This window comes from Rhodnius prolixus, unplaced genomic scaffold, assembly GCF_049639745.1.
Source record: "Rhodnius prolixus isolate KJV_2025 unplaced genomic scaffold, Rpr scaffold_2, whole genome shotgun sequence".
Taxonomy (NCBI): Eukaryota; Metazoa; Arthropoda; class Insecta; order Hemiptera; family Reduviidae; genus Rhodnius; species Rhodnius prolixus.
Genome location: NW_027411592.1, coordinates 7583837 through 7610287, shown reverse-complemented (window position 1 = coordinate 7610287; position 26451 = coordinate 7583837). Strand labels below are relative to the sequence as shown.

Sequence of the window (26451 nt, the reverse complement as noted above, 5' to 3'; positions counted from 1 at the left end):
GGAAAGTTAGAGAAAAGTTTGTTTGAATGTGGCATAAACGGCAATGTTTTAATGATAGTAATTAATGAGATATTGAAGATTAAATTTTGGGCTTCTTCAAATTCGTTTCGAATTCGGTGAAATTTTATAGGTTTATTTCTTGCAAAGCAGGGAAGAAGGTAGCGAAAATGGTAAAGAAGAAATTATAAATAAAACTTTTTTAACATAAATTTAATAAAATAAATTTTTAATTAAAAAAAAATTAAAATTACATAGCTGTTATCAATATCAAATGTCTGATTTGCAAAATTTATGTTTGGCAAAAATATCCTTATACAGTTACATGTGTACAGGAGTGTAAAAAAAAGAGGAAGGAGTGCCGTCTCTGAGAAAAGACATTTATACTATTTTTACTAATCATAATCTAAATGTTCTATTTTCTTGTCATGGCTGATATAAGAATACAAAAATTCGCTTAACATCCAAAAAGTAGTGTTAAATACTATACGAACTTTAATGGGTGAGTACAAAGTCACTTGCTTGAGTAAAAATGGTACAATAAATAAAATGAAATTTGCACTTCACAATTGAACCACTTCAATTCCTAAAGATTTATGACACAGTATATACAGGGTGACCAGAGTTATATGCTCCAGCCACTTTTTTTTTAAAAATGACAGGAAATTTCGAAAAAATAGACAACACGTTTTAATCATTTTTAATCTAGTTTATTTTCAGTGATTGACCAATTTTTTTGAACCCCGATATCTCGAGATACAGCATCCAAATTTTTTTTTTCAAATGGAACGTTATATTTTTTTTGCATATTTTTATAGTATTTGAGCTTCTAAAAAAAAAAAAAAATTAAATCGGTTAGGTTTTTCAAAAGTTATGGTAATTTAAAATATGAAAAACAAATTTCAGTTTATTGTCAAAATTATGTTATTTTTTTTATAGAATCTGTTCAAACTGGGCACAATCAATGGATAGTCAAGCCAAAACTCTGGACTCCCACGCTTTGCTTGTAGCAGCACTTAAGGTGGCGAAGTCAAGATCTAGGCAGGCTAGAGTTATTCGACGTTTCAGATCTACGTCTGAAACCACGGGATTAAGGTTACTGTACACTTTATTTTTTAGATATCCCCTCAAAATATAGTTCATTGGGTTAAGTCCGGAGATCGAGGTGGCCATTGGATCGGACAATGAGTTCCTAAGCACTTTTCAAGGAAATTTCTGCCCAGGTAACGTCGACCAACTCTGGCAAAATGTCTCTTAAAAAAGTTAGATACCTTTCACCAGTTAAGTTCTCTCTATAGAAGCATGGATATTGAAGATTAGTTGATTTCCTAAAACTCCACACCAAACGTTTGTAGAAAAAACAACCTGAATGTCGAATAATGCTAGCATGCCTAAATCTTGACTTCACCACCACAAGTGCTGCTACAAACAGAGCGTGGGAATCCAGAGCTTTGGCTTGCCTATCCGTTGATGGTGCCCAGTTTGAACAGCTCTTTAAAAAAAATTAGGTAATTTTGAGATTATACTGAAATTTGTTTTTCATATTTTAAATTACCATAACTTTTGAAAAACCTAACCGATTTAAAAAATAATTATTAGTTTTTCTTAGAAGCTCAAGTACTACAAAAATATGCAGAAAAAAATATAGCGTTCCATTTGAAAAAAAAAAAGTTGGATGCTGTATCTCGATATATCGGGGTTTAAAAAAATGGGTCAATCACTGAAAATAAATTATACTAAAAATGATTAAATACGTGTTTTCTATTTTTTCGAAATTTCCAGCCGTTTAAAAAAAATGTGGGTGGAGCATGTAACTCTGGTCCCCCTGAATTGCCTGTATTATATTGAATACAATAATTTACCTAAACAATGTAGAGATCTCTTCTATAGTTTTATTTTTCGTCTCTGGCACTAGATAGTGGATGAACAATAGAGAAAGTGCCTGGAGAAAAGCAAATACCATTAAGGCATTATGTCTCCATAGCATCTGTGAAAAAAAAGAGATACAATTATTTGCGGAAGTGGTGGTGCATTGAGAGTAAATGTGGCTGATTCGTCTCCCTTCGGGTGCTATACGTACAAGTTAGCCCATCACAGGACCCCCTTCCAAACCGAATGGTCTGAGATGGAGACTTACTGAAAAGATATGTGAAAGCAAGAGAGCTCACAAGAATGTAGCAACCACTACTTATGAGTCCAGGCATTTTCCAAATAAATAGTATTTTTAGTTTCTTAACAAGCTCTTGCAAAAGCTGAAAAAGCAGAAATTGACTTTTGGCGAAGAACTTTGTAGACGGAGTCTACACAAAATAATCAGGATATAAGAGGACCAAAAGGATTGTGTGTGTGTGAGAGAGAGAGAGAGAAACTGTGCTAGTATGGTCGGGAAAAAAGAATCTCCTTTTTATGCAATAAAGCGGATGACTCAGGTGCCCCTGACAGCAACTTTAGGGAGAGGCCGCATAAAGTAAGTAAAGTAGGTCGTAAAACTAATTATCGACAAACACGAATATGGGCCTTCAAACGAAGGTGTGAAGAAGGAGGTACCTTCCACTCTTAGTAAACCTTCGCATTACAAAAGAACCTTCGTGAAACGTTAAGGATCATGTTAAAAACGTTTTTAAGGACCCGCATCCAATAAAACTTAGTCCGACAGCAACTACCTATAGGTATGTTTTTTTAGGACTTACTCTTTCCACTATTTTATAATTACAATTTTCTTCAGTTTTCTGTGATTTTCCTCAATTAGAAATTAGCTAAATATGCCCAAACATGAATATGTACTTGTTTCAGTATTATCGCTAAAAAAAGAAATAAAGATAAACTTACAGTCAACGGTAAGAAACTAATTCCAACCATAAAATTAGCCATCCAATTAATACAAACAGCCACTGAAGTAGCAGTCGGACGTGCGTTATGGGCGAAAAGTTCTGTAGTGATGAACCATGGGATAGCGCCGGGTCCGATGGAGAAAAATGCTACAAATAATACTACAGCTGCTATACTCAAATAAGCGAGGAACACCATTTCCTGCAAAAATTAATTTTTTTAGATAAGATAACTTTAGAAAATTTTTATTCTTTGATTATTAACCTTTCAAAATCTTTTTTAAAAATAAAATGATGCTGTTGAAGGAAGCGAGATGTCAACCTTAGAACACCTCTAAAATCAATGTTCCCATTTAAGAAAATAAATAAATAAAATAAAACAAACAGTTCTTTCCAGTCGCACTTCCGGTGCACTGATATTCTTTCCAACTCTTAATTTGATTTATACATTTTCCATATCCCTAAATATTATACTTGTAAGAAATGAATTGGCAATTTATAAGAAAGCGTAAGATTCTTCCCTGGATCTGATTGAAAATTGCACTAACGCAACAGTTCGTTAAGAGTTGCAAAAATATTGTTAATCATCAACTTAGATTCTCAATTAATGATTAAAATGTTCGTTAACTTTCCAATTGCAGCTTCATCTACGCTTAATCTTCAATTTATTATTTATTATTTTTATTTTTTTCTTAAGAAATAAACATGTACTGTTCGAAAAAATAATGGAAAGTCAAAAACATTTCAAGAAATTCCTACTTCCTTATTTAAATAAATACACTATTACTAAACAAACTAAAATGCAAAAGAACCTCCCAAAAATGAATGTTTCTAGAAAAAATGTTTTCAATAAAATTTATATGTCTAGTTTTTGAAAGTGGTAATTATTTATCAGTGAGCAAACGAAGTTTAATGAAAATCATAGGAAAGCAAAATATTTGTAATAAAATTAAAAACTCATTCGATAAAGGACACTTTTGATTGATTGATTTATCCAACTTTTTAATGATACACCATTGAAAATATAGTTCACTTACCACATATGCAAGACAACGTGACAGCAGAATAGTAGAAACAAACATTCCTCCAAAGCCGATTAATAACAAAGTCTTTCTACCAGATTTTTCCACTAGTATCAACGATATTAAAGTCATTAATACATTAACACAGCTGACGCCAAGTGTAGCGTACTGGGCAGTATTTTCTGTTAATCCAGCTCGAAGAAATAACATCGTCGAATAGTACGTTATCTGCATTAAATTAAAGTTATGTTAAAATTATGCTATTCTAATTAAAAAACCTAGTAAATTAATTATTTCGTTCCAACACTTACTATATTAATACCTGAAAACTGTTGCGCCAACATTAAACAAGAAGATATGAGTAATGGAGTCCTAAGTCTTCTATTTATCAGTAGTTGGGATAGTGATACTGTAGGTTGATTTCTTTCTGATTCCAATTCCCCTTTCATTTCTTCGAATTCTGCATGCACGTCTAATGAACCTCTTAGCCATATCAAAGCTGTGAACAATATCTTTTGGTAAATTATGCCCCTTAGTTGAAAAGTGTACTCTGACCTTGGAAGATTTTGTTCTAAATGTTTATTAAAAAGTAGAAGCGGTGTAGCTACTTTTACAGAGAAATTAGTTTCTTTCGCTTCTTCTTAATTCATTGTTTAAACTGTGCATGCCTCCGGCGTATGGGATAACGTGACCTCGTCCGAAAGGGCTACTTCCGTGTGCTGCTCCATGGTCTATTATACGTGAGATAGAGGACCAAACAAAATCTGACGCTAAAACAGTTACACCAACTCATACTCATAATAGCATCTAAAGTACTATATTCATCAACTTGTTTTAGAGTACTCAACGCAGATGCTACCCTCCTGCACTTACAAAAACTCACTCACACTTAAATAAGAGTAATTGAATTTTAAATAGAAATTCTGAAGTGGCAACCAATAGAAATGTGTGAATCCTTTAAAATAGAATGGATATGGTAATTCGCTTTACATTTTCAAATATTTATATGTTAGTTTAATATTTAATATAAAACAGGAAGGTTTGACATAGTGAAATGACGGTTTAGAGGGATGGTGAGCCCTCTGTCTCTACTAATTGTTCATGGACAATTATTCCAAATGAAGTTGGAAATTCAAGAGTGATTTCTAAAAATATCACGAATAACTAAGAAAAGAACAGCTGGTTTTTTCGACTGGTCGATCATTCAGTATCGTCTTGCTCTTAAAAAATTGAGGCTAGATCTCTTATTCATTTATAAACAGCAGAATTAGTAATCGGGTTTAAATGCGAATATGGTACAACTATAAAACTTTGTTTTGCTAAAACAAATATACATTTTTTGGATAGTTAAAACAAATATCTATCAAAAACTTTTAACCAATATTTATATATAGATTTTAAAAGAGCTTTTAAAAACCTTGTTTTGCTTTGATTTCATTGCGAGTCACTTTGAGCATTTGCTTTGGCGATTCTGGACAGAAAGGTAATGTTATTGTCTGTATCAATGCTGGCACCAATAAGAATAGAAATAAATATGGCCATCTGTCTTCTGTACCCAGCATTGACTGTAAGCCCAAAATTTGTGACAGCAATATGCTAATGGTGATTACAAATTGGTAAACAGTTCCAACCTGCAAACGAAAAAAAATATACACCAACTTTTTTATTGAAAATACAATAATTATTTGTAAATATTTAAAGATAATAACAGATAAGTTTTATTATAATCTTACACAAACATAATTGGTTAACAAAACTTAGCGGATAAGAGCAATTTTACTGGATCATGAACCATAATTTTAAGAGATGAAACATTTCTTTTATACACGGAGGCCTTGCATAAAGGTTTTCATTTTAAAATTCTTTTTCGAATTCAGCATTGAATTTCCTATAAAATATTTACATTTTATCAAACATAAAAGAAAATACTTACTGCGCCTCGAAGTGCTACAGGTGAAATCTCTGTGAGGTAAACAGGTGCAAGGCCTGCATTTATACCTGCATTCAAACCTATGATAAATCTACCAAAAATGAAAACTTCGCAAGATCCAATTTGTTTAGCAAACCCTGAAAAATAAGAATAAATAAATTAAAAGAATTTGTGAAATGTTTGTTTCATGTAGGAAGCAAAGAAAAATTAAGAATAAGCAGTATTAGAAAATCTCACTGGGCTTTATTATCTCGAATTATTATCTGATTTCAATTCCAAGTCCAATTCTAACATGGAACATCTACAAATTAATATCCTAGAATAACTATAATCAAAACTTTAATTTAGTAATTGGGCGTTATTTTACTTGAAAAATAACAAACTCCGTTACCGTAAAATTGCTTAACTAATGTAAAGTTTTCCTTTAGATGAAACTAGGTTTTACTTAAAAACCAACACCTTAAAAATTACAGAAAGATTGGTCAAATTATTTGATTAATTAAACAAATATGTTTTAAAACATAATAAATCTATTTTGAGAAGAACAGATAATGAAGTGAATTAATTTGATATAAAACACACAATTTACAAAAATTTATTTTATGCTTGGACAATTATAATTTTGTAAACTGTGATTTTTCACATTAAATTTATGTGCTTCATAATCTATTAGTGTAAAATATGTTCCACAGCTCTGAAGATGACCTATCCCTAAGACGAAAGCTTGGCCAAAAAATAAAACAAATTATGACTGAAATTGGCAATAATTTTTCTTCCTTTCAGATTAATGATTCAGTTACCATAAACGTTGAATATTCTTCAGTAGAATTTAAAGTTGTTACCTTGAAACAAAGCTCCAATAGCTGCAATTATATTGTTATAAATTAAACCATTTTTTCTTCCAATCTGGTCTGCGATGGGCCCAACCAATGTCCCGCCGATCATACCTCCAATACAAAATATCGATACAGTTGTAGACCAGATCAGTGCCACCTTGCAATAAAATAAAAATAAATAAGATAAAAAGATGAAACAAATAAGACAAGTAATTAATAGTTCATTGAGTCCAAGCTGTTTAGTTAGAGAGAACTTGAAACATACGGTGGTGATGGTTTTGAACTTGATTGGTTCATTGTGGCCCTAAGGATAATGTACACAGAGTATGTTTAAATTGATCAGTACAAAATGAAACGTACCTTCAATGTACTACTTACTATGTTATTTGAAAGTGCATTTATTGCTTTTATAAATATATATATGCTAGTTATCAATGGTCACTTGCAGAATACATGAATTACTAAATAGAATTAACTGCCTAGTTTTCTAGACGAGCATAATTTGGTCGCATTGAGAGCCACCGCAGTATCCCCTGCCAAGAACCAATAACAATTATGGTAAGTTTTAGAAAACCGTATCTCTTTCTTGAAGGCAACGAGAAATAGCTTTAGCGACATGACAAGAGGGATTAAGGAACTCCCCACTCTAATTTGAATAATGACATTAAAACTACTTACATATTCCCGTGAAATTTCTTCTGCAGATTGGTTTCCTTTGATACTGTAAATCCATTCTTCTAGGATCTATAAAAAGTTAAAATTAAAATTACAGAAAGAGAAAGTGCATTTATTGAATAAATATATATACACTAGTTATCAGATGTGAATACTGAAACAGCTTTCTCTGACTACAAATCCCTGAAGTTCTACATGTAACTCACACACGCAATTTTAAACCACATTCAACACTTACTCGCATTGTACAGCTGGTAAAACCGTGCATTACAGTGAAGAGACAAAACATACAGAAGTCTACTCTATCACTCTCAAGAACCGCTACGACACGAATTCTCCTAAAATCAGATATTCAAATAGAAGTTATAAGTGTATGAAATGTAAATTCGAAGTTGAACAAAAAATTTAGAAGCTATTTTTGGGCAAATCTCAAGTGATAAATCCACCCATCATGAAATGATGGTAGAGCGATTTTTTTTAAGTTTGAAATTTTTCACACTTTTAATTTATATTATTTTACGAGTGGTGAGAACGTACAATACATTGAAATTGAACATTACCCTACAACACCAATTTTTTAAAACTGCTTCTTTTTTTTATCAACTTTTCTGGGATAATGTTCAAAGTTATAGATCTACATATAAGCAAATTATTGTACTAAATTTAAATAATATCGACGGAGCCATTTTTGAAAAAACGAAACAACACTCTTAAAATAAACCAATAAAGTTGCCCTTTCGCGAAATGCGGTTATTGTCTAAAAGTTTATTGTCAGGTTTCTTGGTAGCAACTGAAGCAAATATAAAATCTGAAATTGCTGTTATTTTTCACCTAAACACACACACACAAAACCAATTTGTAAAAAAAAACTATTTTTATTTTGTAATGGCTGTAATGCTACAACAACAAATACAAATATTGCTTATCTATTTTTCTTGGCCTCAAGAAATTACAAAACTAATATTTCCGGTTAAAACTGAATGGACTCGGTGCGTAAACACCTTAACTCAAAAACGAAAATCTTCGATAGCTCAAGTACTACTCCGTTTTGGAACTATTATCGCTTCCGAAAGTAAAGTCTCAGCCAAAATCTTTCAACTAGAAGTGAATGCCTTAACAAAAGCAATTTTATTTACTTTCTACAGCTATTTACCTATCTAAATGGCGATCAATTTTATTTGAACCTTTCTCAAAATTGTATTTCCAGGAGGATTCTGGATGAACGAGAGAAGTCATGCAACGAGTCATATTAAATCTTGAACCACAAACCTTACCACAATTCACTTGTGGTATGCAATCTACACTTTCACGCATAGTTTAAGGTAATCTGTGATATTAACAGCGTAATAATTGCTGTGAGAGTGAGGTGTTAGTGCTTCACACCAGATTATGTGAATTTCTATGTTGCTTTCTTCCAACACAGCTAACACTAGTTAAAATTATTCAAATCTTTTAGAATTCAATGTTTTAAGCAAAACTTCGTTCAAGAAGTAAGGTAATTTCTTTTATCATTTGCAGTAAAAGGAAAAAATACAAAAAAAATTACTGTTCCTGGCGCGTTCACCACTCCAATATTGTATCCATGTTGGAATGCTGATCCAAAGGCTGCCGTTACCACAGCAAACACCAATCTAATGTTCAGACCCTGAAAAAAAAATGTATTTAATTTTTCACAGAATGTATATTTTTTTAAAATAAAAATTTACTCATGGTTAATTTGAGGGTCCTAGTAGCACATCCACTCTTTTATGTCGAATCGGGGATCCCCACGATAGAATTCAGCATGAGCTAATTCCTTGTCAGTTTGGTAGTACGTTTTGATCCTGAAGTCAGGATTTCCGGGATCGTGGCTTGCGTTATATAACACACAGTATGTGATTAATGTATACCAGTATTTAATATGCCATTTTTCAAGATATTACGGAATAAAATTAAAAATCTGCTACAGAACGCGCACAATTTAAGACCTCAGTTAATTTCATGAGATATCAAATCTCACAGTTTACGTCTTTCAATTCAATTTTTAGCAAGATATTACGAACTCAATATTTTTCCTTCTTTCTTTAAAGGGAAAGATTATTAATTATTGTAATGAGCGCATTAAGTTGAAATATGCTAATAACAGTAGCTTACTTCCAAAAATATTTATTAGCAAAAAAATCAATATTTTTATCTCCTTAACAAAAACTTACAGTTTAAAATGTTAAGTATAAGGGTTGATTAAACGCCAAAAGGTACACAAATCAGCAAGTACCCAACATTTCATTAATACTTCATTAATATTTAAGTAATTTTACTGCATTAAATTTCATTAATATTTTTTTGAATTTATTAGAGGTCACAGACCCTTATGCTGGCCATTTTCGTCTACAAAATATTTGTTCAAATAGAACACTATTTCTTAGATTGACTGTAATATCTAATCAACAAACTATTAATCACAGGTTAAAAAAAAAAACTTTATAAAAAAAATATGAGGTTAAAAAATTCAAAAACTTTTTTCAAAAATGCTTGCACCAACATTCATCAATGATTTTGTTTATTTTATTTATTTATTTTTATTTTTAAATAAAAATCTTCGGTTTAAGTTCGTAATTCGATTAAAGCAATTGTTACTTTATTTAGTCAAGCGTTTTTAATAATAGGTAATAATTAATCTGGCTTTATCGCAAATAATATAGTTTTCTTCAATTCTCAATCTAGGTATTCTTACCGCAGTGTTATATATTTGGAATATAAGATATGCATATTTTTATGACAGCTAATTATACCAGTATTTTACCTACTATAAGTAAAATTAGAGGGACTACATTAAATTACAATTGAGAAATGAATAATTATTGTTGAATAATTTACTGGATATTACCTATGCGTTATTTGTACTCACAAATACTTCGGTAAGAAGAATTCTAGACTGAAATATTGTTTTAAATCCGTGATTCAAATTTAAACAGTAGCCGACTCTAACTTTGTCTTTTTCTATTTTAACATGCATGTATATGTGACTACTCAGAATAAAGGGCCTAATAAAGATAAATCAGAAGAATAATTTGGAATAAAGCTATAATAAAGTACCTATTTAATTACGAAGACATAATATACATTTTATCATAATTATAACAAAAAATAAAATATTATGAATGAACTAAGGGAAGGGATTAGCTATGCGGTTAGCGTATTGGATTCCCACGTGGAGGTTCCGGGTTCGAATCCAGCTGCTGTCCCTTAGATTTTCTCTTCCTAAGAGCTTCTTACAGCTCACTGGCCGGTGATGGACAGTGTTGTCTGTAACGAGAGAACACTGTCTGGAGGCCGGCAGTGCACTGAAAAAAACTCCGGGCGCCAATAACCTCAGATGTTGACGCGATTTAAATCAATAAAAAAAAAAATTATGAATGAACTGGCCAGCATAAGGGTCTGTGACCTCTAATAAATTCAAAAAAATATTAATGAAATTTAATGCAGTAAAATTACTTAAATATTAATGAAGTATTAATGAAATGTTGGGTACTTGCTGATTTGTGTACCTTTTGGCGTTTAATCAACCCTTATACTTAACATTTTAAACTGTAAGTTTTTGTTAAGGAGATTTTTGGACTTTTTGGATAGATTTTCCTTTTTGTCTGTTTTGCAAAGTTACATATCTGCTTTACAGATTTTATTAAAATTTGGAATAATAAATTCTACCATTATAACCTAAAAAGGTGTTAAGTCCGAACCGTAACTACCACTGGAGCGATCTTTTTAAAGAATGATTATAGTTGCGGTCCCCCAAACCATCCTCAATAACAATTTTTTAGAGAAAGCGTTTTGAATAAAATAGGAAGGTATTTGTACGTAAATAGCAAAATTAAAAAGCGATTTCAGTACTTCCTTTTAAGAGGAGTAAGAAAAATAAACTGCGATTACAGTACTTCTCCCTTAAAGGCAAATATTTTGAATCGAATTCATTGATGTAAATAGGTTCACTCATTGATAATTTTAACGATTGCAGTACTTCCTCTTAGTAGGTGTAAGAGCATGGTGGCACTTCACAGCCACGTAGAGGAGCTTTAACCACTTCTTCGTGGTAAATTTTATCCAAATCGAACTAAGCGTAATAGAAATATTGGTAATAATAGTATTAGAAAAGGCCTTACTTGGGTGGGGCAAACTCCCCTCCTTATGAGTCATAGCGACGAGACTTTTAAAGTGCAAATCTGTACAAAATTTCGATTCGAATGACACTTTATTCATGAAAATCGGTTCACGTTTCGATAATTTGAAACGATTACCATACTTCCCCCTAATAAGGGTAAGAGCAGAACGTCGTTTAAATGTTACGTAGGAGTGCCCTAAACCTTTCATCCTGCCAAATTTTATTAAAATCGGGTTAACATTTTCAGAGTTATTAGTAATAATAATTTTGAGAAGGGGCCTCACATATATGGGGCTAACTCCTCCCCCATTTGATGTACAGCGTCGAGACCCCCAAAAGGCACATCTACATAAAATTCCGAAACGAATGACACCTTATTCATGAAAATCGGTTCACGCGTTTAGGCGCTACGTTGTTTACAAAAAAGGTAACAACAAGAAGAACAACAACAAGAACAAGACCAATTTTTGAAAATGCCGTTTTTGCTCATTTTCAGTAACTTTTTTCTCTTAATATATTAAATCTGGGTCTTGACAAAAAAATTACAGTTATAAAGGAGGACTTGCCCTATAATTTAAAGAAAATTTGGGAATTTTATCTTTTATAGAAAAAGAGAAAAAAATTGTCAAAGTTGGGTGCTTTTCAACGTTACACTTTTTCGTGCAGTTTTTGATGATCAACCCTTATACAACTGTCCTACCGGACAGTTTTAATATACTTCTGTAAAAAACAAATTTTTATCTGTTCAATCCAAACATATCAATGAGATGCAATTAAATAGTAAATTTACAAATACAAATCTAGCCCTTAGATTTAATCTTCCTAGGAGCTTCTTACAGCTCACTGTCCGGTAACGAGAAAACACATCCGGAAGCCGGCAGTGTGCTGAAAAAAGCTCCGGGCACCAATAAACTCAGATGTTAACGTGTCTAAATTAAACAAACTAAAAATAATTTAAAAAAATTAATACCTATTCTTCATAAATAGCCTTACTATTTTACTCGAAAAGATTGGTAGTATTACGTAATCCAGCTTAAAGAAGTTAGGTCTTTGACACACCAAGCGCCCAAAGTAATGCTAGCAAAGCATGGAATTATCGAATAGCAACAAAAACCAACACCTTAATGCGATTATGTTTACTATATAGGGCAGGCCTACAAATATTTTCTTTTAGGGACAAGTTTGAAAAAAAAACTTTTTATTGTTAATTTTCAAAGATCGTTTTACGATATTCTATTCATTTCTTAAGCGAAAAAATGGTCCAAGATCATACAATAAAAAACTTACATCAGATTTTCTTGTACAAACTGAAAGTTCATTTTCCATTTCGAAGTTATAAAAACGTTCTAAAAAGTAATAAGAGACCCTATTAAATTTAATTCCCAATTTTTTGACATACAACACTTACATCCCCTCACCGATGGGTTAGTTTCTTAAACATACAATTACACTTTCACTTATACAAAACTTAAACTACGGTAATCCACTCTCCGCTGCGTTTAATTTGAAATTTGTTGCTTTTGTGGTATTATTCATGGAATTTCGGCTACAGGTGGGAAAAAAAGCGGAGTTGACCGAACAATGTCGAAGTTAAAACAAGTTTTTTACCGATTCATCTTATTTTTTTCTCCAAGCACAGAACGACAGAACAAACTGTCGAACCATGGAGGAAGGACCGTCAGTCACGCTTATTTTCCATCATTTTAAGTGCCAAAATCACATATTTGTCAGAGGGTAATTAGATAAATTAAAGCATATGCATTAAAATAGTCACTCAAGTCTCCTATAAATCAATCGTCTCATTTCTAGTTGACAATGAACAGGTTCAAGTTCAAAATTATACGTGTATTCTTCACGAGCAGAACCCAAATCTTTCAACTCTCTTTGAAACACTAAAAATCAATAGGGTGTTCACCTGAGGCCCTCAGACTCTATTTTCAACACTTCTTACATTCATCTTTCAATATACACGCATAACTACCTAAATTGAATCCGACCTACGATGTACAGAGCGTCAGTCTGAGAGCATTAGTGTTGGTAAGTTGCATGCTAACATGCTAAGCATCCTGGACGAAGTACCGTTAAAAGAAAAAAGAAAGAATTAAACTGAAACTCACAATACTCCGAAGAGGTTGTTTGAGATTAACAACAAATTTTCAGATAAGTTGCGCATAAACCCCTCTCACGTACTCATTCTTTTACTTCCAATTTAAATTTCTAAGAGTAATTTTTTTAGTTGGCAAATTTTTCAACTTCATCATTCAAAATTAAAGTTTTAGAGCGGCAGAATGCAAGCGAAATATTATCACATATCTAAAAAAAAAAAAAGTAGAAACCTGAAATTTAATATTTATTTAAGAAGGCTTTTAGAAACCACGTAGAGTCTACCACTCAACTGAGTAGATCTGCTTGATACAAATTAGACAACCGATCTATTTCAGTAGTATCATGATGGAAGCATCATAGTACCAGAACGAAATCGGTCGAAATGCGGCATGTTTACTTGAACCTCCATTTTTACATAAATTCTCGACAGCAACTGCAATTTATTTCAAGCTCTTTTAGGAAGTATATAAATACTTAATCAATAAATACATATTTTTATTTATTAAATATTTTTTATGGAGAAATATATTTTAGGAAGATTTGGGAAGAGCAATGATATAGTTCTAAACAGATTCTGGGTTTGATGTTTCTACCCATATAAATTAGATGTTCTAAAAAAAAAAAAATACGCGAAAATTGGAAAACCGCAGAAAAAGAGAAGTATTTGTTTATACAGAAAAATCCGAGAAATTAAAATAAAGAAAATATATTCAGTAACATAAAACTTGTTTTAGGCAGTTAACTTTTTTCTAAAACTGAAAACGCACATAGTTACTTACATAAAATAAAGATTTGTGTCTAGTCCTTCTTTCCTCAGGAGTTTCCGACATCATCAGCAAAGAGGATGAGGCGTGCAATACTCTATCTTCCATAGGATATCCAACACTCTCTGCTGACGTTGAACTCCCTCTAGAGATCGATTTTTCATATTGTGGGTTTGTTAAATTCATAGCCATTTTTGTTTTTAATTAAAATTTGTCATTCGTCTTCGTACTTTGTAAAGAATTTGTGATAAAAATACTTCTGCATCCTGTTTTTAAAACAATAGATTTCATATTATAAATACGGATATTACAAACTCAGTTTTCAGCAATAATTCTCAAAACTCAATTTTTAATTATCTTAATATAAAGATAGAATTTTTAAGAATCAATAACTCCAAATATCACATGCTTCAGTTCTTTAAGAAAACTAAAATGAATAATTGCGGATTTTATAAACTGAACAAAGAAAAGTTAATATACATACAAGAATTTTAGCTCAGAACTATTGCAAAAAAGCAGGTTCCAAAAATGAACATTTTCGAATGTGTCTATGTTAAAAAAATTTCATTAAATGTCAAAAAATGAATTACCAAAGTTTCATCTGCAACATCTTTTTAAGAAAGTTCTAGACACCGATCTAGCACAGAAATATTCACTAATATTTTCAGTTATAAAGGAACAACTCAGATCTGACAAAGGGAGAATAAAAATGTTGGAGGAAAATTCTTATTTCAATTCTGATGATTTTGCTGTCCAGATTTTCAAAAATACAAGGCTGTATACCAATAATTTATTATTATTATTGCTTTTTTTTTGAAAAAGGTTTTAGTAGATACAAATTTTCAGAACTTTTGACTTGCATTTTGATTGTTCAGAAAAACAAATTATTTAATTTACTAAGTTTATTTGGTTATTAAGAATTCTTTTCAGAATTGGTAGTAATGTAAAGTTTTCAATTTGTGTATATAAATGCTCGTGTGTACCCACCTTTTCTTTTGTTTTTACTACCTAAAAAAAACTCCTTATAATGTTTGCTCACCATCATAAATTAGCCTTTTTTACTCATTTTGTCCTAGAAAAGTTACTGTGGTTTGATTTATAACGATTAGGCTTTTATGACTTATTTAATTGTGGTACGCACTTAATTGGAAGTTAGATCGAAATTAACGTTAGAAAAAAGAACTTAACTGTTAAATGCTTTTACTTGACTATTGAACCTTGTTTACAAGAAATAAATAAGTAAATTTATAACAAGTTATCAATCTTCAATTAAAAGAATAACACCTTATTCAGTTTCAAGTGCTTGGATGCGTAATTTCGCAGCCCAAACGGACCAAAAGCCATCGATTTATTTATTTTTTTCTTCTCATTAAACGTATAATAATAAAGATTTTAGCTGCTATGTTGAGCGAAGTAAAAATGCATATGCACCAAGCATTTTCCTTTTTGAAAAGGAAAACCTTTTTTTCTTCGATTTATTATTCATTCTAACATATTTAGTGAATGTTAAAACACTTTCAAGCATTTTTTAACAAGGTGCTCACCTTTATTTCTTTAAACTAATGGTAATAATAATAATGGAATTATTCACATTTGCTAAACTAAAGAGAAAATGTTGAGGAGACAAGTTCACCCAATTATAATAGTGTAACAGATACTGGTGTTATATTTAACCAAGGCATTATCACTTGAATGGTAAATTTAAAAATAATCCCTGACAACCGTTGTAAATTTTCAAAAATCAGCTGTTTCAGAAGAATATTTTCTTAGTGTTATTTAAATATTTTTTATTCTCATATTATTCAAATATTTTCGTATTTATATAATATTTAATAGAATAATATGATCTATTTTGATAAAAATAGTGTGACATGAAAATAATTGTTTTTATTGAGCTCTAAATTATTTCAAATCGTGCTCATATCATCAAAAAGCTAGATGATAATGATTCATGACTGAATGAGATTTTTTGGGCACTTTCAGAATGACTAGGACGATGATCGCCAAATAGCGGAAAGGTAAGGTAAGGAAAGGACCCAGCTCAAAAAAAGGTCTAATAGAAATCAATCTGAGAGGAGTGAATTAGTTGGATTATATCCTGAGCTAATCAGTATCTTGTGACCAAAAGCTCATACTGAACCAACACAAGTGAGGGAAGAGTGAAGGACGAAACTAAACATTTTGATATGGTTATTATTTTGATTTGTTTCATTTCTTACAATCATTTAAACTTTTTTATTTATCTCAATTTCGCATTATCTTCAAATTTACTGAAGTTCCGCTCCTTCGCCGGATCTCTAATAACTTGTTACTAATCAGTATTGAGAAATGAATACTATTGGGTTTTTAAAAATGTTTCGTTAGTTTTCAAATAATTTAAGTTGTAAACTTACAATTGAGACATCAAAGAAATTAATAAGGCACTTTTGATCTTATTGTTACGGTGAGTAAAGCACTTTTACAGCAGGGTTTTCTATAACAACCGATAAGGGGTTGTCCTAAGTAGATAATATACTTCATTATTATTATACAAAATTATTATTTTTTAGTACTTGAAATAAAACCCAAGGCGGGGAATCTATCCTACTACTGCTAATTAGAGTGCAAATTTAACCGTGATAACTTCAATGTTACATCAGTATGCTTTTAAAACCTCCAAATATCACTTTTCCGTTACCTTAGATGAAAGAAAAATGCTGCAGCCAACTTTGAAATCGAGAATAATTGAAAGTTGAAATAAAAAAAGTTACATCGCATTTCCAATTGATGAATTCTGTCAAGTCTTAAGTGGAAAATAAGGATACAAAGGCTTCTTTCTCTTCCTATCCCCTCGGGACGTTGTTCACAAACATGTACTGAAAAGTTTTGCTAATCTATTACTCATTCTCAGAGGATGTTCTTCAGATCAAATACCGATAGCTGAGATTTTTGTCAGTATAAAGGAACAACTTGCACAAATGGTTTTTTTCTAAAATTATCTTTAGCTATTGTGCGCACCTTTCCTATATTTGGATAAGATTTTTTTCAATTTTCTGTGTGTAACAACAGATACCAGGGAAAAAATTAGCATTTCAGTTTACTTGAATGAATTAGTTACTAGCCTTTTTCTTTTCCTATCACATTTCTGAGATGAGTCTACCGATCCCTTGCTTTGAAATTTTGATCAGGTATGAAGCCTCACGAATATTGCACAAAATAGCGTCAATAGGCCCGAGTAAGAATAATTTCCTCAAGTGTCAGTAAAAATGTATATATAAAAACATTAAGCTTTTATAAATAATTAGATGTCCAAATTATAGGAACCACAAAAATTAATATTTATTTATTTACAAGGTGATAATTATAAATAAATAAACCATTAAAATATTATACATTAAAAATAAACAAAATATATCACATCTCTAAAATAATTTTAAACCTAGATTAACACTTACGAATCTTGTTCTTAAAAAGTAAATTCAAAATATATTCATAATAGAGAGCACCAAGACATGGAAGCTGCTTAAGAACCATCACCTCCCTCCCAAGTACAAAAAGTTTTAAATGTTTAAAATTGCTCTCAATTTTCATTACATAAAATTCATTAAATAAAGAGAATTATTTTAGAACACTAAAGAGAAAAAAAAAATTATTATTATTATTTGCAACTGTAAATGATGAAAAAGCAAAAGAAATGAGATATACAGAAAATGGTTCAAAGATACGTATTATCCAGCACTACGGACCTAACCACAATTTCAATATATAGATATGTGCTCCAAGAGACATGAGTAAAGTAAACGACCTCCGGTTAGTTCACCAAGCTGACAAGCATCCTTCCAAAGAGATCGTGTAATGTGTTGAGATGGTAGCATGGGCACAGCCGCTTTTTTCCGCGACGAGAATTTGAAGGAACTGTTCTGGTGGACATGAAAATTTGTTTTCATGAGTGAAGTTTTATTTAGCGATGGGGCCATTTCAGAAACCAGAGGAATATTTAAGTCAAAGTTTAGTGTGTGATTGTGGAAGGAGCGTTCACTATTTTACTTAATGTCAAAATGAATCTTACACTTTATATTGACAACATAACAGTAAATTTGTACAAAAATTAATAAATAAAAGTTGATAATCTACCTACAAATCTTTTCACATAATAGAAGGTAACAATTTCATTTCATTTAATTAAAAATGACAATAAAGAAGAGATAAAAATTAATTTATCTGGCTAAGTTTGAACTTAAAATTAACTTTCAACACTGATCTAGACATAATCTTGACTAAATTGTAAAACACTTAGCTAACAGGAATACCTTCAAATATGACGGTCTTCATTCAATAACTTATTTCCGCATTTAAATCAAAATCTCAACGATTAAATATATATTTTTATAAGAAACGTTAATAGAGAAATTTAGTGCCAGAAACTTTCTTATCGCTGAGAAGGCAAGATCTTTTTTTTTTAGACCAACACTGAACACAACCAACAATTATTTGCGGCACACCGAAAAAAATATATAGAGAGATTAAAAAAAGTGTTTGACAGATTTGTTTTGGACACAATTTTTCAGGTTTTCCAATAAAAAGTAATCAAGTCGCGTTACGTCAGGATAATTCAATTCACTCGATATTTTGTTAGCGAAGTGAATTCATACGATCTTACAAACGCCATTCATAAACTTTGGCGGCAGCGGTGATTGGGCATCGAGATGGAAATACACATGGGGCATTGGTTATCTAGGATCCCGTATCAAGATTCCTGATTATGATCTATAATTCATAGGAAAATCACAAGGCGGAACAGAGGAGAGAGCCTAACACCAATGATTCGTAGAGTAGAGGATACGTAATCGAGAATTCGACGTAGTCAGAAAGAAGTCATGTTATGTCTCTTCTCGTAGAAAGACAGTATATATTTCAAATATTGCTTTTAGTTAGAACAGTGAACTTAGTGAGATCTCGCTAGCTCCACTCTTGAATGTATTTCGTTTCATACAATTAAAATACTTTTTTAGTCATTCCTATTAGCTAAATCAAACGTGCACACGAAATTACTACCAATTTCCCAACTGAAGAAGTACGACTTAAAATAATACTGACTACAAACAAACCTAAAGAGATACCTAAACTACCATAAACATATTACAATTTTTAAGTACAACTGAATTTATTTAAATAACAATATGATTTGGGAATATTTACCTTATAGGGAAACTTTACATCCTCCAATCAATAATCCACGGATAAAGTTAAAAATCTATCTAAAACACATACATTTTGAAATGAAGTCATAAGTGCTTAACGGTGAAAGAACGATGTGCACGTACAGATAAACAGAAATTGGGAAACTAAAGGCAACTTCCCAAAAATCATTTGAAAATTAGTTTTCTAGAAAATAAATCTTTAAATAAAAAAGAATGGACTCAAATGTATGAACAGCTCTGTTTAAATTAAACCGTTTCCGAGACAAAATAATAAAGAAACTTTTCCGAAGTGAACCAAGCCGAAATTCTCTTTTATTATATAACCCGAACAGAATTTTTAACTCTGAATTTTCACATTTTTTTTGTTCTTTCGAAAATCTTTCTTTGACACACATACAAGTGCGGAAAAATCAATAAAGGAAGGATATCCAGAAGAGTTGCTTTACTTTATTCTTTGGCAGAGTTGGTTAAGCAATAGTCAAACTAATGAAAGAAGACAATGAAATTTGTACTAGGCAGAGAGCATTCACCTGCTGATCCTTTTTATGCAAAATACAAATTCTTTCGGAGAAAAAATCTTAAAAACGGTATTAAAATATACCTCTTAGACAGTACAAAAAAAAAAAAAAAAAAAAAAATGTATAAGATGATTTGTGAGTTTTTGTTCACTCTTAAGATAAAAGTGAAACCAGTGACGGAAGGTTATCTAAGTTCCGAGGTTCCTCTACCATGAATCCTGCATTTTGATGTAGATTCATATGCATAGTTCTTGCAAGGTATTCCGCTTCTGCAAATAGCTGAACATCTTGACCTCACACTTGAACTGAAAAAACATAATTATGTTTAATCTGATCGTACATCTCAAACACGTTATTCAAAAGAATGGGAAACGTTATTACTAACAGTTCATTAAAACTCATTCCACTAAAAACATATACTCTATTCAAACTCGTAAACAAATTGAAAGAGAATTCAATTTTATCGGCAATCCACATACAAGATCGGCAGCCAGTACTGGCTGGACGCGGTTGATTAAACGCTGAAATTTGTGACGTCTCAAATAAGGAACTCTTAATTGTAGTTAAGATAATTAAAATAATCAATATCTAAGTATATAATATTTATAACCTTAATAGGTATTCATTCTTGGTATTTAATAAACTCTGAAAGTTGCAATTTTGTGAAAACAATTTTAATAAACCACTAACCTTCCACCAACAGAGGCTGGAGGTAAATTAGAAGTTTGCCTTCTAGTACTGTCGTAAATTGAATGATTTAACCCATCAATATCATCCTTCTGCAAAGAAATAATTCTTCATTTAATTGTATTTACAATTTTCAATTTTAATTTAAATCAGAGATCATTCTTTGCTATAATAAATTCACAAGATAATTTACTGAATCAAAGTTGGGAAGTTTTGTTTTAATTTTCTTCTCAAAGAAATTATTCTACTTTTGCCAGAATCATGTTTCAAAAGACGTTCTTTCTTTAAAAAAATAGTTCTCCCTATGAACACGCCTTACTAAAACGTATATTACAAAAAAAAAGTGCTATCCCGCTTCATGTACACTCTGAGACGCATTATAATTTTCAAATGAAATTATGGCAAAGCCGCTACTTCGTTTCCCAAGAATAGTAGCTCAAGAAATAATTAATAAGAAAATATATTATAAAGACTGTAAACAGCTGTGTTATCAATAACGATTGTCAATGTTTAGTTATAATATGAATAGTAACACAGTAGATTCATTTGAAATTTTTTTAGAGCCTACAAATTAAGAATTCAAACTTAATTTATTGTACAGTGCTAATCGGTCGAGATTTTATTCTCTGTATAAACAATTAAATATTAATTTTCTTAAAAATCACTACATTAATGATGTAAACAGTATACGAATGATGACAACAATCTTTAAATTTCAGGACGAACCGAGGGGCTATCTAAATTATAACATTTATATGTAGAGAAGGAAGGGCACATAAATGCACATTATATAATTTAAATGCCATAAAACAATCTATAACACATTATAGGACAATGTCCAAACTTGCAGTAGATCAGGGTGAGATGGCAAGGAAAAAAATTCCTAAGTGTTGAAGTAATACAATAGGTGAATGGTGACTATAGCTTGGAAAAATTATATAAATACACCGAGCAGGCTGGAAATATAAAGTTATCTGATAAGTGAGTTTAATTATTAGATAAATGAACTGTTTTTTTCAATGACTTCCCTTTTAAACAAACAATAGGTTTTTCTTTTTTATTTAAGATACTTTTTTGTTTGTTTGTATTGAAAATGTAAAAATTTTTGTGTTCAGATATCATAAAATTATTATAGACTGAAATTTATTGAGTAACTTTATTTGGAAAAAACAGAAAAAGAAGTAAAAGCTTTTAGTTGTAAACTTTTATTTTTGCACTTTATATTATTAAACGAGAGTCAATTTGGTGGACGGACTATAGAGACCATGTCTAAGTGTTGGTATTCTATTATGTTCTTTTTGTTTCAATAAAACACTATTACTATTATTAAATCAAAGTTGGATGTTTTTCTACGTTACGCTTTTTCGGGCAGTTTTTGACATCAACCCTTATACCGTTTTATTAACATCTTGATACAAAAAATAAGAAATAAAAATATTTACATCTTTATTTATTGTCGCTTGAGAAGTTAAAAACAGATTTCCATTTTTGGATTCCGTATATTTTCCTGAAAATAAGACAATCATTACTTCTTATAACTATCTAGTCTAGACTTAAGGAATCAATTAAAAATCTGATGGCTGTGATTAAATCGGCTCTTCACAAAAACTATAAAACATCATAAGCAAGGCAATTAAGAATAAACTAACCGGACAACCAGTCATTAACTTTCCAGTTATGATCACCAACATGAGTGAGAGTTGTATCATATTTTGGCAGTCTATTTTGGGGTGGAGTATTTTCACTACGTTTATTGTTTGGAATTTCTTGAGAGTGACCTTTACTTTTGTTTGATTGGGATTTACTAGTATCCTGATACCAGCAGTACAAAAAACGGCTGGTATAATCTCCTGTAAAGACAATAGCAATATTATAAAACTAAACGTTTGTAGCCTTGGAACATCCAGAAGTCTCGGGGGTTTCTAAAGCTTTAAACTTACCTACTACTGTTAGGAAAAATGTAATATAAAAATAAAAAAGAGATGAAGAAAATTCTTTGTATTCAATATTTGTAGCTAAATAGATATTAACTGCACTAGCCAAACATAACAGCCATCTAGATGTGAATGGGGCATTTAAAAATGAGCACATTAACATGGCTAGAAGTAAGCTGCACATGTGTACGCTTAATAACATCAATAAATCAACTTTCTCTCCTGAAATATTTCACAAAATAACTTTAGAATTTTTTTACAATGCAATTAGAGAAATATCAATAAAGTAAGGGGTACTTAAAACAGGATAATTTTACAGAATAGTAATTTTAAAATTATGCTCTTTAAAATAACAAACTGAATTAGAAATTGACCGCGACACTCATCTCAACTCGAGGCAAACCATATTTTATACCATCAAACTTAACTACCAACCCGAAGAACTGGATTGCGATATCAATCAAACACGTAAATACTTGAACTCAATTAACAAATTGAACTCTAGTCATCAACAGTATTGTTCAGATTCAACTCAACCTGCAGCGCAGAGAACTCCTCTAAATAATTCACTGGAAATTTCAGATAATAATGTGTTGGGTAGTCAAGAACTCTTTGAACACTGAGATACCAGAGGTAAGTAAAAGCATTCACTGTGTGTGCTTGCAGGACACTATGCTTCCTGATAGTTAACTTCTACCTAAGAATTTTGGTCTTGCCAAAACAAAGCAAATTCTGAGCACTTAGCAGAAAATGCTGCTAAAAAAGCAAACATTATCACTTACCTTTCTCGCCTACAAAATTCTTGAATTGGAGGAACTTTGGTCGACCAATTTCTTCAAAATACTTCACCCAATCAGCCATATTTGATACTGAAGTATTTACAATTCTCAAACCATTTATTGTTTTTTCCGTTCTGATAAGTATTTCTACTTCTCTGTCGTTAAGTACGACTCTGCTTTCTTCTGCGAACAAATATAATAGAGAAAATACTAACTTTCTGTACATAAAAATTAAATAAATAATTTGTATTTCTACCAAATTAAAAAAAAAACTAACTGAGTTTCTGAAAGATCTCTGTAGCTGTTTGGTTTATTTGTGCTAAGCTATTCTTTAAATATCTATGTTGCTCTTGGTTCCAAAACATCTGCTCTGATAATTGTTTGCTGGAATTATCTGAACAAAAAAAAAAAAAAAAATGAAGCTAGAATCAAATTATTGACTCTAAACCAGATTCTTCATTTTATTAAAAATTTATTATAGATATTAAAATAAAACGAGGAATTAATGTAATTTAGACATAAAATTCTGCGTTTTCAATGGTTTATTGCTGTAAATGGTGAGTTTAAAAGGAGTCTGCTTTTCATTATGAATGGAGAAGAAAGTGGGATTGAATTTAAACGCGTCTTTTTTCTTTCTTTTTTTTTAAATTATCAAGGTAAAATGCTGCATATAAGTACTGATGAAAACTGCAAGCAATTGCACAGTACAGAATAGAAGGTTCGAAGATGAGAGTGAGAAGTAGCTAACACGGTAGGCAATATGCATTATATCGTAAGAAGTTCCGTCCATTTTCTCAAAAAAAGTTGAAGAAATGATGAATTAACCAGACCTACAGGTCAAGAATAGAAAGAACAATATAAGGAATTAAATAACTGAAAAAAGAGATTAATGATCAAGTATATGAACAAATGTTTCGATTAAGTAAAAAATTATACTTGCCTATTCCATCATTGAATTTTTTCATGGTTAAAGTGATAATGTCTTGAACATTAGATAAATGTTCCTTCTGAACTTCTAATTTATTTAAACCAAACGCAATTGAGGAAATAAGGGATGATTCCAATTTCTTTAAATTACTGAAGGATGCCAAAACTTGAGTTTGACTCTGAAGTAGCTGTTTTAAAATTGATTCAGTTGACTGACTTAACTTTAATTGGTTTTCCTAAAAGAGAATCAATAACAAGACAAAACTTAGTTTATACAAAACGTTTAGTTGCAAGAAAACACAATTATTTACCTCAACAAGTGTCATTTTATTTATGTGATCCTGGGAAGCTGTCATCAATTTATTAACTGTCATTTCCGCCAAAGCTCTGAATTGTTCTTGTCGCGCTGCATAGCAAACAGCCCTTGCACGATTTGATATTACGTGATAACTGTTCCACGTTTCAGAATCCATTTCTCGAGTGCATTCACGGAGCGACTGAAATGTGGAAAAGTAATCTAATTTAACAAATATTTGAATTTAGATGCATCATACTGTTTAAAATCTCAAAGGAATAATTTCTTGATGAAAAGCCGTATTTAAACTGCATGCCAGTAATAATCTTTACCCAGAAGGAGTAAAGATACTGACTTAAAAATGTCAAAGTTAATTTACATCATTATCCTAAGAAGTAAATTATTTCAATGTTGAAGATTAATCAGGTTATATCACTAGTGTAAATAATACATCCTGTACATAACGGGGCAAAGATGAAGGAGGGTGTACATGTTTGCGTGTGGTATTTACCCAGGCTTGCAGAGGATAACACCACAATCCCTCCACTCAATAAGAAACGTCTTCGTTCTGTTGGATTCAAATTCGGACAATACGGCGATAGTTGGTTGTTTAAAGAAGGTAGCACCAAAATTGTTTAACAAAGTAAAAAATGTTATTGAAATCATTAACCACTTAGGCTGAAAAAATGAACTTTTCTAGTTCTGGTTGATGCAATTTTTTTGGTACGTAGTTTAGAACAGATTATTTGCACAAGATTTATTCTAATCAAATCAGGAGAAAATGCGAGTATTGATGTTTTTTTTAATTCATTTTTTTAAATAAATGCGATGATTCAGAGCGTCAATAATGAGAATATTCAAAGTCCCATTTTCGCAACATTTACAGTTAGCACCTAAATTTGAAATGAAACATCACAGCAAAATATTTTGTAGCAATAGGAAAGAAAAATAAAATAAAGCAATAAAATCAACTAAATGAGGGATTAGTTCAGTGCAGTGTAGTGGACTGAGAACATGGTAATCCCGGGTTTGTACTCAGCAAGGCCCATGATATATATATCCAATAGGAGCCTCTTATAGATCACTGGCTGGAAAAGTTTTGATAAAGGAGAGATCTGGAGGGATTTGAAAAATCTGGAGAGAAAACTCAAACGCCATAAAAAATCAATTAATACGGAAATAAAACTGTTTATACGAAAAACCCTGGAAGTAGAAAGCTTTTTTGAATTATAACAAGATATAATTATTTTCATAAAATTTCCTTCTTCAAACTTTTCTTAAATTTATATATAGAATAACGAATTTATATTTAGAGTTCTAAAATATTAAACTAAGCTTACCATTTCTGGAGTGCACGGGAACACTTTTCTCCCTTCAACTTCAGATTGACAGTTAAGCAAACCCACTGCAAGTTTGGATAATTCTTCATCACTTAACTCTCCACACGAAGTTTTTAGTTTCAATACTAGCTGCTTGAACAAATAAATGTTAGCCAACTTCAAGCTTTTAATTAAATCGACAAGTTTGGAGATACATATTTAAAAATATTTTTACAAAGCGTGTATGTGAACTTTTTTATTCATGCGTGTGCATTATTATAAAAACTTACTTTTTGTTGACAGACGTCAAGTTCGTCGAGTTTCAAGCCTGTGATCTTGCTAGCTTCTACAAGGAATTTTTCTTCAGGGTCGAGTTCTTCAAATGGAACCTTTAAGAGTGGCAAAATATTAACCTTCGCTCTTTGAGGAGGGTGCACCTGTAAACCTAGCCAATCCAAAAATGAGCTGCATCCCAAATTTACAAAAACTGAAAATAAAAAACACCATTTTAACATT

General features: G+C 31.2%; 2 protein-coding genes and 1 long non-coding RNA gene across 7 annotated transcripts; 1 reads left to right on the top strand and 2 right to left on the bottom strand.

Annotated features, from left to right (window-relative positions):
* Nucleotides 1–205: 205 nt before the first annotated feature.
* LOC141448849 (facilitated glucose transporter protein 1-like) lies at nt 206–15975 on the bottom strand. 3 transcript variants are annotated; one of them, XM_074117605.1, is made up of 12 exons: nt 15841–15933; nt 15284–15368; nt 14312–14562; nt 8835–8933; nt 7292–7357; nt 6620–6770; nt 5781–5914; nt 5265–5478; nt 4159–4346; nt 3863–4075; nt 2827–3027; nt 206–1984 (listed from the first exon to the last, which is right to left on the bottom strand). In XM_074117605.1, exons 3-12 carry the CDS (start codon nt 14486–14488, stop codon nt 1856–1858), a joined length of 1572 nt encoding a protein of 523 aa, XP_073973706.1. In that variant the 5' UTR covers nt 14489–14562; nt 15284–15368; nt 15841–15933; the 3' UTR covers nt 206–1855. The 3 variants fall into 3 exon arrangements, with proteins under 3 accessions (XP_073973706.1, XP_073973705.1, XP_073973707.1); XM_074117604.1 differs by lacking the exon at nt 15284–15368 and having other exon boundaries at nt 15841–15975; XM_074117606.1 differs by lacking the exons at nt 14312–14562; nt 15284–15368; nt 15841–15933 and adding an exon at nt 12714–12955.
* An 84-nt stretch (nt 15976–16059) lies between these two features.
* LOC141448838 (uncharacterized) lies at nt 16060–17943 on the top strand. The gene is made up of 2 exons (XR_012455227.1): nt 16060–16485; nt 17903–17943. It is a non-coding gene; the product is annotated as an uncharacterized lncRNA (long non-coding RNA).
* LOC141448828 (protein brambleberry-like) lies at nt 17590–26450 on the bottom strand. Of its 3 annotated transcripts, none has more exons than XM_074117556.1 (11): nt 26226–26450; nt 25957–26088; nt 24633–24818; nt 24335–24557; nt 23672–23788; nt 23398–23577; nt 22622–22837; nt 22331–22531; nt 22124–22188; nt 20685–20773; nt 17590–20299 (listed from the first exon to the last, which is right to left on the bottom strand). In XM_074117556.1, the coding sequence occupies exons 1-11, from the start codon at nt 26448–26450 to the stop codon at nt 20179–20181; spliced, it is 1755 nt and encodes a 584-aa protein (XP_073973657.1). In that variant the 3' UTR covers nt 17590–20178. The 3 variants fall into 3 exon arrangements, with proteins under 3 accessions (XP_073973657.1, XP_073973658.1, XP_073973659.1); XM_074117557.1 differs by having other exon boundaries at nt 25957–26085; XM_074117558.1 differs by lacking the exon at nt 22622–22837.
* Between the last annotated feature and the right edge of the window lies 1 nt (nt 26451).